This window comes from Anthonomus grandis, chromosome 5, assembly GCF_022605725.1.
Source record: "Anthonomus grandis grandis chromosome 5, icAntGran1.3, whole genome shotgun sequence".
In the NCBI taxonomy this organism is placed as follows: domain Eukaryota; kingdom Metazoa; phylum Arthropoda; class Insecta; order Coleoptera; family Curculionidae; genus Anthonomus; species Anthonomus grandis.
This window is the reverse complement of record NC_065550.1, coordinates 1,730,836-1,746,153: the sequence shown is the minus strand read 5'-3', so window position 1 is coordinate 1,746,153 and position 15,318 is coordinate 1,730,836. Positions and strand designations below refer to the sequence as shown.

General features: G+C 32.6%; 2 protein-coding genes across 6 annotated transcripts in view; both read right to left on the bottom strand.

Annotated features, from left to right (window-relative positions):
• LOC126736543 (uncharacterized) overlaps positions 1-15,318 on the bottom strand; it is a 736,497-nt gene that overhangs the window by 664,379 nt on the left and 56,800 nt on the right. The window lies entirely within an intron of this gene.
• LOC126736540 (uncharacterized) lies at positions 9,369-10,994 on the bottom strand. The gene is made up of 2 exons (XM_050440936.1): positions 10,421-10,994; positions 9,369-10,357 (listed from the first exon to the last, which is right to left on the bottom strand). Exon 2 carries the CDS (start codon positions 10,304-10,306, stop codon positions 9,374-9,376), a length of 933 nt encoding a protein of 310 aa, XP_050296893.1. The 5' UTR covers positions 10,307-10,357; positions 10,421-10,994; the 3' UTR covers positions 9,369-9,373.

Here is a 15,318-nt window from a genome sequence, read left to right as displayed (position 1 = left end):
CTTAAAAATACCTTGTTTATTTTCTTGTTTCTTTTTTCTATTTTTACCCTTTACCGGGTATCCAACATAAGAACCCTAATGCTGATTAAAAAATTAAAAATCCTAATGATTCGGAACATATTCGAAAAAATCCAAAACTGTCAATTTTCGTTTTTATTTTTTCTGCGCTTATTTCTTACCTGATTTTAAAATAATCAGCAATCCGATGTGATCCGAATTACAATAAATATTAAAAAAGGTGTTTTTTTATAATTATTTTCCTTATTTCTGATGTTGACATATAGTATATCATCTAGGGTAAATACATAATAGAAGTAATATTAAGAGCAATTCTAAAAAATATAACTATTGCAGGCAAGTGTTTTTTTTTTATTTTATTTAACTTTGTCAAATATTATATATGCCTTTTAAATTAAATCTTCTAAAATATATCTAATATTCAGTGTAACAACAATTTTTTTTTATTGAAAGTTTACCCACTATTACAGAACAAATAGCTAGCTATATATCCTGTGCTATTATTAAGAAATTTATTTTGGATGCTAATTTTCAATTTTCCTATTAACATGGCTTTCCATAATAATGTTTATATTAATTTTATTTTTATTTATAAACAATTTATAATAAGTAATAATATTGGTAAACAAAATTTTGCCAGTTGCCGAAAAACCATAATCTAAAAAATTAATATTTAAATTTTATTATTGCACGATGCACGCCGCCCATGTGTCGGTGCGGTCTTCAAGGTTTTTGAGACCGTCGTCGATTTATGAATGGAAACGGGGAGAGATAACATACTGGTTGTTAGTATACTGTGAAACAAAGATAAAACACCTGCGTTCTGGCGATTTTTACTTTAGGCTGTGCAAGTGATTGTGTATCTCTCTCTATCCCACTGATTTTAAGAATTACGGGGCCGTACCCAAATAAATTTTTGGGCTGTTTTTGTATTACTTTCGATGTGTTTTTAAAGAGATCTTTAAGGATGAGTCTATCGCCTTTAAAATAGTTATTGGGTGGGTCTATCACCTTTAATAGTTGGGAGGGGGGCCATCTGAGGTTATTATTTGATGTGTTTTGCCGGTTATGCTTTTACACGTTTATGAAAGTAAAGAATTTAGAATTTGACCTGTATTCGTCTAAATTTTTTGCAGTTTTTACTGTGAGGAAGTGTGTGTTTTTATTTGTGTTTGTGGATTTGTTTTGGTATTATACCTAAAGAACTTAAAATGTTTCGACCCTGGGAAAATAGGAAAAAAGAGTTTGTGCCGGCTTATGGAGACCGTGGGTGTACAAGAAAGACAATAACATTTGTGATAAAAACAATAAGAGTGATCTGGACAGTGATTTAGACTAACATAGTTCTGACAGTTCATTTTCTAGTGTTGAGGAAGCAAAAAGAAGCAAGGGAAGTAGAAGCTACAGAGGAAATCAAGCAGTTTTAAAACGTAATTGTTTAAGTACAGACGCCAAACAAGTTTATCTAAATATCTATAACAATCTAAGGAATGATCCTCAGTTCACAAATGATTGTAGTGCTTTGCAAAAAACAGCGTTTTTAACAGGGGTTCCCTATAGTACAATATGCCTGTAAAAAAAAAGATTAAAGACAGAATAAAAAGAAAAGATGCAGGACAATCAAAGGGACTTGACACGGATATTGCCAAATTGCCAAGGAAAGGTGTGTATTCTAAATACAAAAACAGAGACATCTTATCGGCAAGGGACAAACATTTCTCAGTCTCAACCTTGCGGAGATACCTGATAAAACTTGGATTTAAGCATAAGATGGTTAACAAAAGAGCTGCTGTAATGGAATTGTCAGGTGGTGTATAGAATATTTGAGGAAAATTAAAAAAATTTGGGAGGAAGAAAGATCCATATATTATTTAGCCGAAACATGATATGATACATTTATGATTGATATATGATTTCCATTCTCTGGGAAAAAAGTGCCTTTTTTGCCATAGTAAGAAAACCATATTTTTATTAATAAAACAAGTTTAAAATTTTGTTTTTTTCAGCTTACTGCCCCTGTTTGTCCTTCAGTGACACAATAAAGACTGCTTCTTCCACCATTCTCTGGAAAATCTCTTTTTTGATATGGTAAGAAAAACACTGTTTTTATTAAGAAAACCAGTCTAATATTTTGTGTTTTTACAGCTTACTACCAAGGGCAATAGAGAAACTGTTTCCTTCCTTAATGGAAGAAACTGTTAAAGAACAATGGCAAAAAAACAGAATTTAAAAAATTGTATTAACTTTTTGGGCCAGATTCAAAAGAGTGGGTAAATTTATAAAAGTATTTAGTATCCTCACTGTAGTTTTAGGATCCAGTATACTTAAAATGTAGTGTTTTGTATAAGATTTTTAGTTTTTAGTATAAGCATTTATTTTTGTTAATTTTTATCTAATCTCTCCTAATATGCATAATAACTAAATACGAGGCAAACAAATTAATAAATATTACATTCAGGATGAAAAGTGTTTTTTTTTTATAAGTAAAACTTGTGTCTTTTAAATGCATAAAGTATAGACAGCTAGATGATTTTTAATGTAAAAGTTTATTTTGAAAAATACACTTCCAATTTTCTGACTACATAATTACTTTTTATCAAAAGAAGTTGGTACTAAATATAGAGATGGGGGGTTTTCATGAGTATATTATTATAATAATATATTATAATGTGTATTAATTAAAAACATATAAGTATATTCCCAAAAAAGGGAATATATAAAATTTGAAGACAAACCAAAATATTTTACACTTTTGTGTCAAAAAGTAACTATTTAATGCCTTAATCCACAGAATAAATAGGCCTTCGTAGTAAGTAATTCGGATCACCTATTCTCTCATCAAACTCAAAAACGCTTTATTGTCAATATAAACATAGAAGTTGTAGACAAAGCCAATAGACTATACATTAAAGGAATAAAAACGAGAAACTAAATTAAAATAAAATAAAATTATATAAAACTTTAAAAAATACTTAAATGCTAAATTTCTAGTGGAAGTTTATTAAACAGCTTTCTATCTCCATATATGATAGAGCTACGGACAAATTCAAAATGAGGAATGGGTAGCCTTAACAAATAATTTTGTCGCGTATTATAGTGGCTTCCTAAGTGGAGTTCCTGTTTATATTTTCTAAAAACTAAGCAAACTGTTTCCAAAATAAAGATACAACACAGGGTTAAAATATTATGACTTACAAAAAGCGGGCGACATGAGTCACGAGGCTTGGCCCCACATAGATATCTAATGGCCCTTTTCTTTAGTACAAACACTGAACTAAAAAGTGAATTTGAACATGAACCCCAAAAGCAAATTCCATATCGAAGGTGCCACTCGATAATCGCGAAGTATGCAGATCTGGCGATGGAGAAATTAAGACTGGTGGCAATAACCCTTAGGGCGTAGCAGCCTGATGAGACTTTTCTAAATACATTCACAATATGGTCTTTAAATTTAAGGAACTTGTCTATGGAAAGACCCAAAAACTTACTGAACGGTGGCATGGTGATGGCTTCATTATTTAAACATATATCATTTGTATTATATTTAAAATTAAGGATATTTATTTTGGAAACATTAAATGTCAAAAAATTTGCATCACACCAGTCTTTTATTTTTAACAAATCTGCACGTATATTGGCCTCTATTTGAGAAACATTAGAGTCGTGCCAGAGGATGGTGGTATCATCGGCAAACAATGTAAATTTGCCAGTTACCTGCAGTTGTGGCAGATCGTTCACATAAATGAGAAAAAGTAAAGGACCAAGTACTGATCCTTGCGGAACACCCACATTTATATTAAGTTCCTTAGACATACCACCATTAAATTTGACAGCCTGGACACGATTTGATAAGTAGGAACGAAACCACTCAAGGGCAGTTCCCCTGAAACCATAGAGCTCCAGTTTCATCAGCAGCACTCTGTGACTCATGCAGTCAAATGCCTTGGACAAGTCACAGAATACCGCTGCTGCAACTTCACCAACATTCAGTCGGTTGTACAGGTGCTCTAGAAAGCGAAAGATAGCATCATTTGTGCTCACAGACTCACGAAAGCCAAACTGCTGAAGACTCAATAGGCCAAACCTATTTAAAAATGAAACCATTCTCACCTTAACGAGCCGTTCCACTATCTTGGCTAAAGTAGGCAATAATGCTATAGGTCTAAAGTTAGAAGGACAGTCGCGATCGCCACCCTTATAAAGAGGAACAATCATTGCTCTTTTTGAGCACTCTGGGAAAACTTCAGACACAAATGAAAAGGTAATTGACTCGGCCAAGACTTGCAAAGCAACAAGAGGTAAAACAGAAAATATTTTAAGAGAAAGCCCATCCCAACCTAATGAACTCTTATTCTTAATATTAACCATTTACTGTTTAAGCTCTTCTATACTTATGGGGGCAAAAAAGAAAGATTCGGCTACTACCACATTGCTGAGATAGCTCCTGGAATCTATTTTTTGTGAGAGATTGGCTGCAAGGTTACTAGCAATATCATAGTAGAAGGAATTGAGGACATTGGAATCTAAGGTACTTGGAATAACCAAGACATTATTTTTGCCCCTAAGCTCATTTAAAATTTTCCAAGACTCTTTTGCTCTGTTGGAGGAATTATTTATCCTCCTTTGAAAGTAGGTCCACTTAGCCATTCTGATTGAGTTTCTGTAAATCTTGCGGTATCTGTTATAATAATTTAAAAATGTTGCATTGTTCATAGCGTATTTCCTAATGTAAAAAAGGGAGCGCATATTTTTCCAGATACTCGTAAACCCTTAGTATACCAAGGTTTTCTATATCGTTTCTCAATATTGACAACAGGAAAAGTAGTGTTAAAATTGTTTAATACTATTTGATGAAAGCTATGCAGTGGGTTAACAGTAGTCAGTAGTCAATACATTATTCTAACTTGACATATTGCAAAGCAAAGAGACTTGACTTGTTATAAGGGACTGATGGCGCTAAAAACTAAACTTATGAAATTAAAATTTTGGGTTAAACTCATTTAACGTACTTAAATCTTATATTTAAATTAAATATTATCTTGCTATCAACTATCCTGAATTTCTAACTTAATAAAACTAAACCCAAAAATCCCGAATAATAAAGTTTTAAATACAAATAAATTTTATGGCCGGACCTGTGCAACTTTTCACGCTTGAGTGGCTGTGACTAAGGTCAGGCGTTTAACAAAATAGTACGTGGGCGCATGTAGTCAAATTTTACGAATCAAATGTATAAATTCTTAAAAAAATGCTTAAAACATTTATTTATTTAATGAAATTATTAAATATCGCTTAGAATATTACTTTATGACTCTTTCCACATAAAATTTTGCGATTTAAACATGCATGTCATGTGACAATACAAGCAACACCGGCACACGGACTATTTGCGGTACATCAAAGATTCTTATAGATCTCTGAACTGAACTATATCATACTAGAGGATAAAGGCTGTCTACAACGATTACTAGGTAAAGATTCTAAAACACCGCAGTACAATGTATTATAGCTATTTCGAGATGACACAATTACTGTGTTATAATTATATTCAAAAGGCCAAATAGCTTTAAACTAGCAGCAAGCGACCAAATCATTAAATTAATTATGAACTTCAAATACCTAGAAGTAGATATTACAATCCTTAGTGCGAAAAGAACATTTCTGCTGCAAACAACTTTGAAAGGAAACAGGAAGGTTTATACTTTGACTTCGTCCTCAAAGACAAGTAATAAGTAAACTAACAGAACTGAAAAGATAACTAAAATACTTAAGTACAATGAATAAAGTGAAAATATATAAAAGTAATAATGACGTTTACTAGCGGGACCTGAGCAGAAACCATCAAAATTTAAAATCTGTTCAAAAAATGGCAATGGACACTCCATCACTGTTTATACACTTTAAAACCAAGAAAAAATTGTCGTATTAAACAACGATGCGACATATGAGAAAATATCAAGCTTTAGGTATGTATTCAGAACTCAAAAATTTACATAAAACTCTGTAAAAGTATGCATGTATTGTAAAAAGGCCTGTCAGAAAAACTGCTGGTTGGCGTTGCCATTTTTTTCCTCTTACAACGAATATGAATATGAATATAACTTATAACAAATGATTTATGATAAATGGGATCTAATTTTGTTACTGTCAAATTCTATTATTCTTAATCCTAATCCTAATTCCTAATCCTGCAAAACTTGTCACATCATCAATATAAAGATATAAGATTCGTCTATAGCTTCTACAATGGGGTTACAATTCAAGCAGCCGTGAAGTATCCGTTAATAAAATATAAAAATAAAAAAATAATTAAATATAAAATACAAAAGGCTAAAATGATATGACGCCGAAAGGATGAATGATCAACGATGGCCAATCATACCGAATCTTATAGTGAGTCCCCACTAACAGCGGGAAAAAGAGTGGATAAAAAAGTTCGTAGAGAGAAGAAGTAAACAGTGCAGTGAAGGATAGAAGTCTAAAGTCTACAACCACGGGATTGAAAAGATTTATTTATTTATTTAATCAATACATGGGATAAACCCATTACAAAAAAAATATATATATATTTCTGAAGAATAAAAGCTGGACTACCTAACCACTAATTACTAATTAAAAATAATTATTAGATTTAATCCTAATACCACCTTAATTAAGCTGTTTTACAAGTAGTAATAATAATCTCTTAAAATCTGAACAATTATCAATGCAAAATTAGCTAAAAAAACATATTAATGTAAATGTATGTAATGTTATAGAAAAATATATTATTATTAATGACGATGATAAAATGTAATTCAAATTATTAATCATTAACCAAATTTATACCAAAAAAAATAAAATACTACAAATTCCCAAAACTTCAATTCCAGTAGAGTTTACTGGCCTCAAGGTTCATTCGACAGGCGAGTACATAACATAGTTGGTACGATGATGAGGCAAAGAAAACAATCTATTTACCCTCAGATTACGGTGTGGAATAATCAATGGAATTTTATTAAGTAGTTTGGGACAAATCACAAGGCCATTCAATAGTTTATAAACAGACATCAAATTGTTCTCAGTGCGTCTCTTAAGTAAATTTTGCATATTCAGCAAGTTCATTGCTTCATCATAACAATGGTCATTAGGAACTGGAATGTGAAGTTTATAAAGGCAGAATCATAGAAATTTATTTTGAACTCTCTTCAGTGCCATACAATTATTCATGTAAAGAGGAGACCAAATTATTGATCCATACTCCAACAAAGAGACAACAAGTGACTTGTACAACCTATTGCAAGTATTAACCGACAGGTCTTTTCAATTGCGCAGGACGAAACCAAGGAACTTAGATGCTTTAGTTATAATAGTATTCACATGAGTATTAAAATTCAATTATTTATCCAAAAAGATAACTTTACTACTTCAGTGCACCTAAGATTAACATTATCAATAGTATAGGAGGAAATTACCTGTTTGTTTTTTTTTTGTAGAAAATTTATTTTAATCCAAACTTTTACCAAAACATTTAAATCCAAACTATTACCAACACACTATTCATACAATCTATTCAGATCATCTTGCAAGAGAACCATGTCTTGTTCTGAACTGATCATCCTATAAAACTTTAAATCGTCGGCAAATAACAAAAAATTACTATTTTCAAAGCAAACCAAAATATCATTAATATAAATATTAAACAAGAGAATAATGACCACCCTGTGGAACCCCAGACTGATCAGGTGTGACCTAGCATCACCAATTTGAACCTGCTGAAATCTGTCAGAAAGAAAACTCGCAAACCAGACCACCAAACAATCTGAAAAGCCAAAAAGTCTCAATTTTTCTAGTAATAAGCTATGGTTAACACTGTCAAATGCCTTGGAAAAGTCTGTTTATATTACATCCACTTGTTCACCCCTCTCCAGAGCACTTAACAGAGCACTCTGATACAATAAGTTTGTAATAGCGCACTTGTCACGACTGAAGCCTGAAGATTGCAATGATTGGAAACTAGAATGCAAGAAACAGCGACAGATTTAACAAACTAGATGTTATTTATTTATCGCTTGTAGCCATATTCTCTTAAAACCAGAAAAGACTCAATTCATTTTTTATCAACTCTTCAATCAATTTTAACTTTGATTGACAATTTGGGATAATTTTTGAGACTTACGGCAATGGCAATATTTTTTCACAACTCTATTAACCCTAGATTTAAAAATGTTGCTTCCACCTAAAACTTAAAGCTAAACGTTTAACAGGGGATTCCATTTAAACAATTTAAGTCTAATTATCATACGATCCATAGGAGCATTAGAAATTCCTTTGGAATTTCGGTCGTTTTCTGATAATTTTATACGATCGTGGTAAACGTAGGAACAAGGGAGCGCGTGCGATAAGACCAAGTTGATTATATTGTCTTTATAACATGCTCGTCTTGGCTTTTATTGCTTCAGGATATATATTCATGAGGTTTATGCTCCCTATGAACACGCAGAATAGCACGGAAGTAGGTAAATCTTAGAGAAATTTCTCAAATTACTCTCCTTCGACTCAGTTTTATTTTGAGATTTCAAACTGAAAGTCTGTAAAATCACGTACAAACATATAAAAATATTAACATAATGGTGATTTTAATAAAAGTAATAACGTTGATTGAATATTTGAGAAGATGCGCAATCTTATGGACGAAAATGTACTCTTTTTTTTTGCCAAACGCGTGTGCGGACAGTTATCACTAGGGGGTGGAGCGACAGTATAGGACTTAAAATTTTTTTTTGAAAATCAAAATGCCTGACTTGGGTAAAGATGTGCTTGGGAGTAAGAGGTTTTTTTTTCTTTTTATCTAGTTTTTACTGATATCCCCTCTGTAATCTGAACCTTAAAAATTAAAATCTGGAACGACAAAATTTCGTTGTCTTCATTGACTATGATGTGTTTTAGCCCTAGCCTTCAAAATTCTGCAATAAACTAGCTGCCTTATATATCTCCGATCATCCCACAACATAGACAATATTATATTTTTCGGGTATCCAAAAAAACCATTCCTATTAATCACTTTGTAAATGATTTTTTTTAAGTCATCTGACAAATAATTGCATAATTGAATGGTTTTGAAAATATGTTTCGCGCTATGAATGCATGAAAGCTTCGTTTTAATAAAAAATCACATAGGGCCATACACTTAAATCATGAATGTTACTAATGTAATTAAGTTTTGAGTTGGATTTGCGGTGCTTACATATAAACGTAATAGTCTGTTTGCAGTAGTCAACCATCGGGAATGGACTAGTCGGCCTGGGTCACGTTTTAAGAGAGATTTGGAGCAGTAACCATTTTTAATAGCTAAACACATTTCATAAAGATATTTTTAATCTGTACTTAACTCTAAGTTAGTATTAATATCAGGTAATTCACACGCTATTATAGAAAATTCTACGCTTGGTAGTTTTTCGCAATCGTTTAACAGCTTTCCTATAGGTCCACGAAATGCTCGAGGTCCAGTTGTTTCACTGTCAAGGTGTTGCAGTATATGTCGCAGAGGAAGCTCATTCGCATGCAACTGGCAAATAAACCATTGCAGGGTTCGCTTAGTATTTTTTTCGAGTAATCCTACACTGATGTTTGTTCCGTCGCAACCAACCGCTTTTAAACTGTCGAGCGAAATTGCGGAGTTATTTAAGAATTCAGTCAAAGAATTCAAAATGCTTAAGGCAGTTCCAGAAATAGGGGAAAGATGACCGATATAGTTTGAACCTGGTTCTTGTATTAAAGTTATATGTTCCTTGACTACTGTCCTTTTTCTATTGTCCGTAAATATTAATGTTTTGTCTTTACGTTCATCGAAGTACAAACCCCGCAACAGACCTATCTTTGAAGATTTTTGTAGCTCTTGTCTTGCACGTCTGACTTTATGACGATCAATGATGTTCTGGGAGTCTTGGCTACTAATAATTCCATAATCTTCACGCACGGCTGAAGCTATCGCTGCACCTGCTCTGTCTGACACCGCGTATCTGTCTAACGTATTTGCTAACACGCAAAGGCTGCTAGTATTACGATTGCTGTTTGACATACTTGGATTATCAGAAAATAGTGGCAGTTCGGGAGAAAGATTGTCTTCATCGTTATCATATTTACCTTGCTCACTTTCGAAATCAGGTTGACCTTCAAGCAGCAAATTATCACTGCTGTCAAAAGATGTGCACGGTTTCGGCTTTTCCGCTATGTTGTCTTTTTGACTCCTATTTTCTCTTTTTTGTTGATGTCGAACAGCCTTAAAATCAACAGACCCAATCATCATTTTTCTATCCGACCTCTGATCTTGCAGGATTGGGCGTTCATTTAGAGGAACCTACAAATATTGACATTTGAAGAATCACAAATACAAACAAACATTAATTACCCATACTCTTACCTTATTTGATTTTAAACATAAACACTTTTGAAAGTCAACACATTTGCATGCGGCAACGTCAAATAAACGTTGGCTATCCCTTACAAAATTTTCAATTTTGGACTTATATACGAAGGAACGTCTTTTCTTTGTCGGTATGGCTTCAGGAGATCTTTTCTTTTTTTGTGGTACTCTTTAATTAGCGCCACAATTCTCTGATGACTTACTGTTGGTACAGACGCAGATTTCCAAATCTCTTCTATTTTTTGAGCGACAACTTCTGAAGTTTCGGATACAAGAAAATTGCGAATAACTTGACTTTCCTCCAAGTTATGTCGAATCCATAAAAAATACTTTATTACATCGAAAAAAGTAGGTAAAACCGAACAAACCAAGTCTTTTGGTGCACCAAAAATTAGACATTCAATTGCACAAACAGAAAACAAATGCACGTGGGTACGTCGCCTACTAGCGTGATAAAACTAAACTCGGGATCGGGAACGCAATAACCATTAACCAGAGTCGGGGTATAATACGAGTTCTACCGATATCGACCGACAATCGATTGGCGTTGTGCTTGTAACAAAGGACAACTAAGCTTCGGATTAGTATAAGTACCGATTAATGGCCGCTCATGCCATGTGCGAAATAATGTTTTGTATTAATTATTTTTTTTACCAAAAGGCTGACTGGGGAAAAGATGTATTATGATATTACAATTTTTTTTTTGTTATGAACAAAAATTATTACATTGTCTTTCTACCGCCCCAAGGACAATATTCAAGAAATTAGAATGAAAGGAGTGGGGCGGTGGAATGACTTCAGCCAAAAAATTAAGTTTTTGGCTAATTACTTATTTTTGCAATACACAACTTTCTACGTATCAGGCATGTCAATTTTTAAAAATAAAAAATATCGCTCCACCCGCCTGATCATTTGCCTGCTTTGCATCATCGGCCTTGAAAACTCGTGCGCTTTGAGCTGATATCTATTAATGTTTTCGACGGGTCTACTTCGAAAGTTTATTTAATTTTCTTGTGGACATTTTGAATGATAAACATTAATTTATTTTCTTTAGTAGTGTAGTTAAAAGCTGCTTCGCTTGAATAATATACACAGTTAAGTGTTGTCTATAAAGGACTTCATAATAAAAAGAAACAAAAACAATAATGTAAGTTACTTTAAATCTCAGGTTCTAAATCAAATACCGTTTGAGTGGATTCAAACCCGTGGAAATATGGATATTTTTTGATCGGGAATACACTTTTTGTTTTTTATAAATTTGGTCTTAATTATTTTAGCTCAACTGAAGTATTTAAAAATAGTTAAAAAAATATTCACTGCATTTAAGGATTTATTTAAATCCTTAATTGTTTTGTCTTTAAGCTGGTTAATGACATGATTAATGCTCCTGACCTTCTTTCTAAAGTGGGTTTTAATGTTCCAAATAGAACTCTACGAAATTTTGACCTTTATCATGTCCTATGCACAGAACTAAATATGGCCGTCATTCTCCTATTGTTAAGTTTTCATTTAATTTTCATTTAGTTTGTTTACTTCATATTAATTCATGTTCTTTTAGCACTAGGTATTTTTTCTTTAGTTAAATTTAATGCCTTTGGTTGACTCACCTTGTTAAGGAAGTATTTCATTTGTTTAAATAATTTAATTTTTTTTTCTTGAATTTCAACTCCTCGTTTTGAGGCCTTAAACAGCTCGAGTCTAATTCGAGCTCTAATCGTCAAACAGTTTAGAGTCGCGACTCAACACCGAAAAATCGCTAGCGTGAAAGTGTAGATAATTCGTAAATCTCGGCCACCGATAATAAAAGGTAAGGTCTCACAACAGCGTTTTCCAAGTTTTTAGTTAATCTCATTAAGTGTTTACAGTCCACTAAATTACCTTTTTTATTTTCCTTTTTTTTCATCGTGAGTTAACTAACGTTTTAATTTTATTTTTGTAAGTGTCTTAAACCCTCATAATATTGATTTATGTAGTAGTTCACTATCCGTTTTTAAGAATAGCCTGAGCAGACTATGGCTGTAATGGTGTGAACTCAGTATATACAATATATATATATATATATATATATATATATATATATATATATATATATATATATATATATATATATATATATATATATATATATATATATATATATATATATATATATATATATATATATATATATATATATGTATATATATAAATTTAAAATTTATTTAGAGTTCGTATTTAAAAAATGAGAAGCATGTTTTGACCTTACTTTTCAACGCAACTTATGCATACCATATTCGTGCAGGCATGATTTTTGCAAATAAATTGTTGACAATTATCGCACGTTGAGCTCTCCTTCTTTGCTTTTTTAAATATGGACATGTTTTACATCTTCCCCCCTTTTTTCCTAGTTGTGGATCTGGATTAGCGGCAGGCACTGGTTCTTGAATTCCGGAAACTTTAAAAATTAAACCACGAAGTTCTCTCGGTAAACATGAAAAATTTATTTGCTGAAGTCTGCAAGTCAAATGATCCTTAATAAGTTCTTGCCCTAGAATAGTTAAAAATGGGCTTCTTTCCATTATTTGAAATTGTTGAACTCCATCAAAAATTACGTTAGCATTTACTTCTGCAATGTCCAAAATGTAAACCCATATTACTTGAGATCATCTACGAGTTCTTTTGCCAGTTTGTAGCATGCACATTTCTGATCCATTGAGTCCACCCCACCTTTTGTCTGACTGTAAACATTTACAATGTCTGGCTTTCCATGAATCATTATATTGGAATAATGCATACCGATACTACCCACACCACACGATTTTTCTTAGGAACAAAAGATACAACACTCTGGCTTCCTGTAAATACAAACAGAGCAAAATTAGGTGGCCTGCCCTTTTAGGGCTGAAATACAGAAGGGATCTCCTTTTTGTTTTTTTTAAAGCTCCAAGGTACGTAACCTTGTGGATTTTTAGTTCCGTTATGAGCTCAATTGACAATTTAAAAAATAAATCTCTTGTTAGGTTTCTATTTGTACCAGATATGGGGAGGAGAAGTGTCAAAGCGTCTAGAATAGTAACCAATAATTTTTTTTGGGTTTGCTTTGTGTGTATCTTTTTCAGTGTTTATAAAACTATTTAGCAGATAATGTGTGCATCTGAGTAGCTTATTTTTTAGATATATCCCAATTTGGCATACGCCTATAAATGGAATAAGCATGTTATCTGCTGTAAGATATTCACCACATGTATAATTGGACTGACAATTAGTTGTAAACATACTAAAAATATTAGATATAGCTGCCAGTTTATCTCCGTGAGCAATGCGTACTTGTCTAAAAGCTGGGTGATCAAGACAAAGACAAGCAAAAAATAAAATCGGTTAAGTTCAAATGGGCTCGAAATATATCATAGCCAATACCATTAGTAGCAATTAACGACCTTAGGTCCTCATCATTGGATTTAAATACCCCAGCTAAGTATAATAAGCCTAGAAATACCTTCAATTCAATCATGTCTAAATGATTGGTATATTTACATGATAAATGTTGCAAATTATATTTAGGGGCTATACTAGTCAATCTTTCATTGGTTTTTATTGAGAATTTCTTGTACTATTTTATCACTAATAAGACATTCCCAAGCATTAACTGGCTTTTTTGGCATAGTAACTCGAGCTTCTCAATAATATCAGGTAAATGAATAATTAAATTATGCTTACGTGTACGAAAAAAAGCGGGAAGAGTTTTTGCCCACTTGTAGCTATTTTTGCCATAAGAACGCATCTCTGGAGTAAGCTTATCTAATTTTCTTCGCTCCGCTTTAAATTCTTTCTGTGTTAGAGCTCTTGTACTTTATTAGACCCAGCCATTTCAAATAACTCGCTAATCCCACTACAAACTACAAACACTTATAGTATAAACGGGCGAATTTTCATCCTATGCGTACCTAACTCTGCCCTACTAACAGATAAACTAACGAAATTTTCGCGGTTCGAAAATTTGCCGATGATAGCAGAACGGACGCAGCGCTCCATCTATCTATATATATATGGTGCACTTCGCCGCGTAAACAATAAAGACGTATTTATTTATTATTATTTATTAGAAATCAATAACCAAAAAAATCACTATACATAGCGAGCAACAAAAATTCAGCAGGGAACAGTCGGAATATTTTCAAAACGAAGCTGTACTTTACTGGCACGATAAAATAACTTGTCGCAAAACAAAGTTTGTATTTTTAGTTCTGATGAGGATAAAATCAATAAAACCCTGTAGTAGAACCAGAGTAACTTTATATTTCTAATTAAGTTTTCTGTTGCCAATATTTCTCCCAATTAAGGAAAGAGTTATACGTGGCAAATATATTGCGCTAATTGGCGCTAGCGGATAGCGAAGAGTTTCTCCCCCATATAGATCTTATATAGCGTATATAATTGGTTTATAGAACCCTTATAATATAATGAGATAAATTAGTGAAATTCTCGTATTTGAAATTTAAACGACAAAAATTAGACTTCGTTTCAATAAATCATAAAGCTATTTTAAATTTTTAGTTTAGGCAGGGTAAACCACAGATTTAAACAGTCAACAAAAGTACAAAAAGTAGAAATTAAACGCATTAAATCCTATTAAGGCGATACATCGTCTTTCTAAATTTTAACGCATTTTAGGGCCATAGTGTCGTAGTGACACTTTTCTGGAAATGGGTCCCAATACTCAATGTTTTCTACTGTTAATCCACTAGTGCACTGAATAATCCATAGAAGTTTAATAAAGTAGTTTTGAATTACTCTGTATATTATTAGGTATAACATTGTTCTGTAACATTCGTTAATTTTTGACGTACGCCCCGAGATATCGTGAGTTGTACCCGCCACTCGTTCTACAGAGATGTTTCTCGAATGTTGGAAAACAG

Excerpts from the sequence above, each read along its gene's own strand:
- LOC126736540 (XM_050440936.1), bottom strand. The coding sequence starts at position 10,306 with ATGATGATTGGGTCTGTTGATTTTAAGGCTGTTCGACATCAACAAAAA.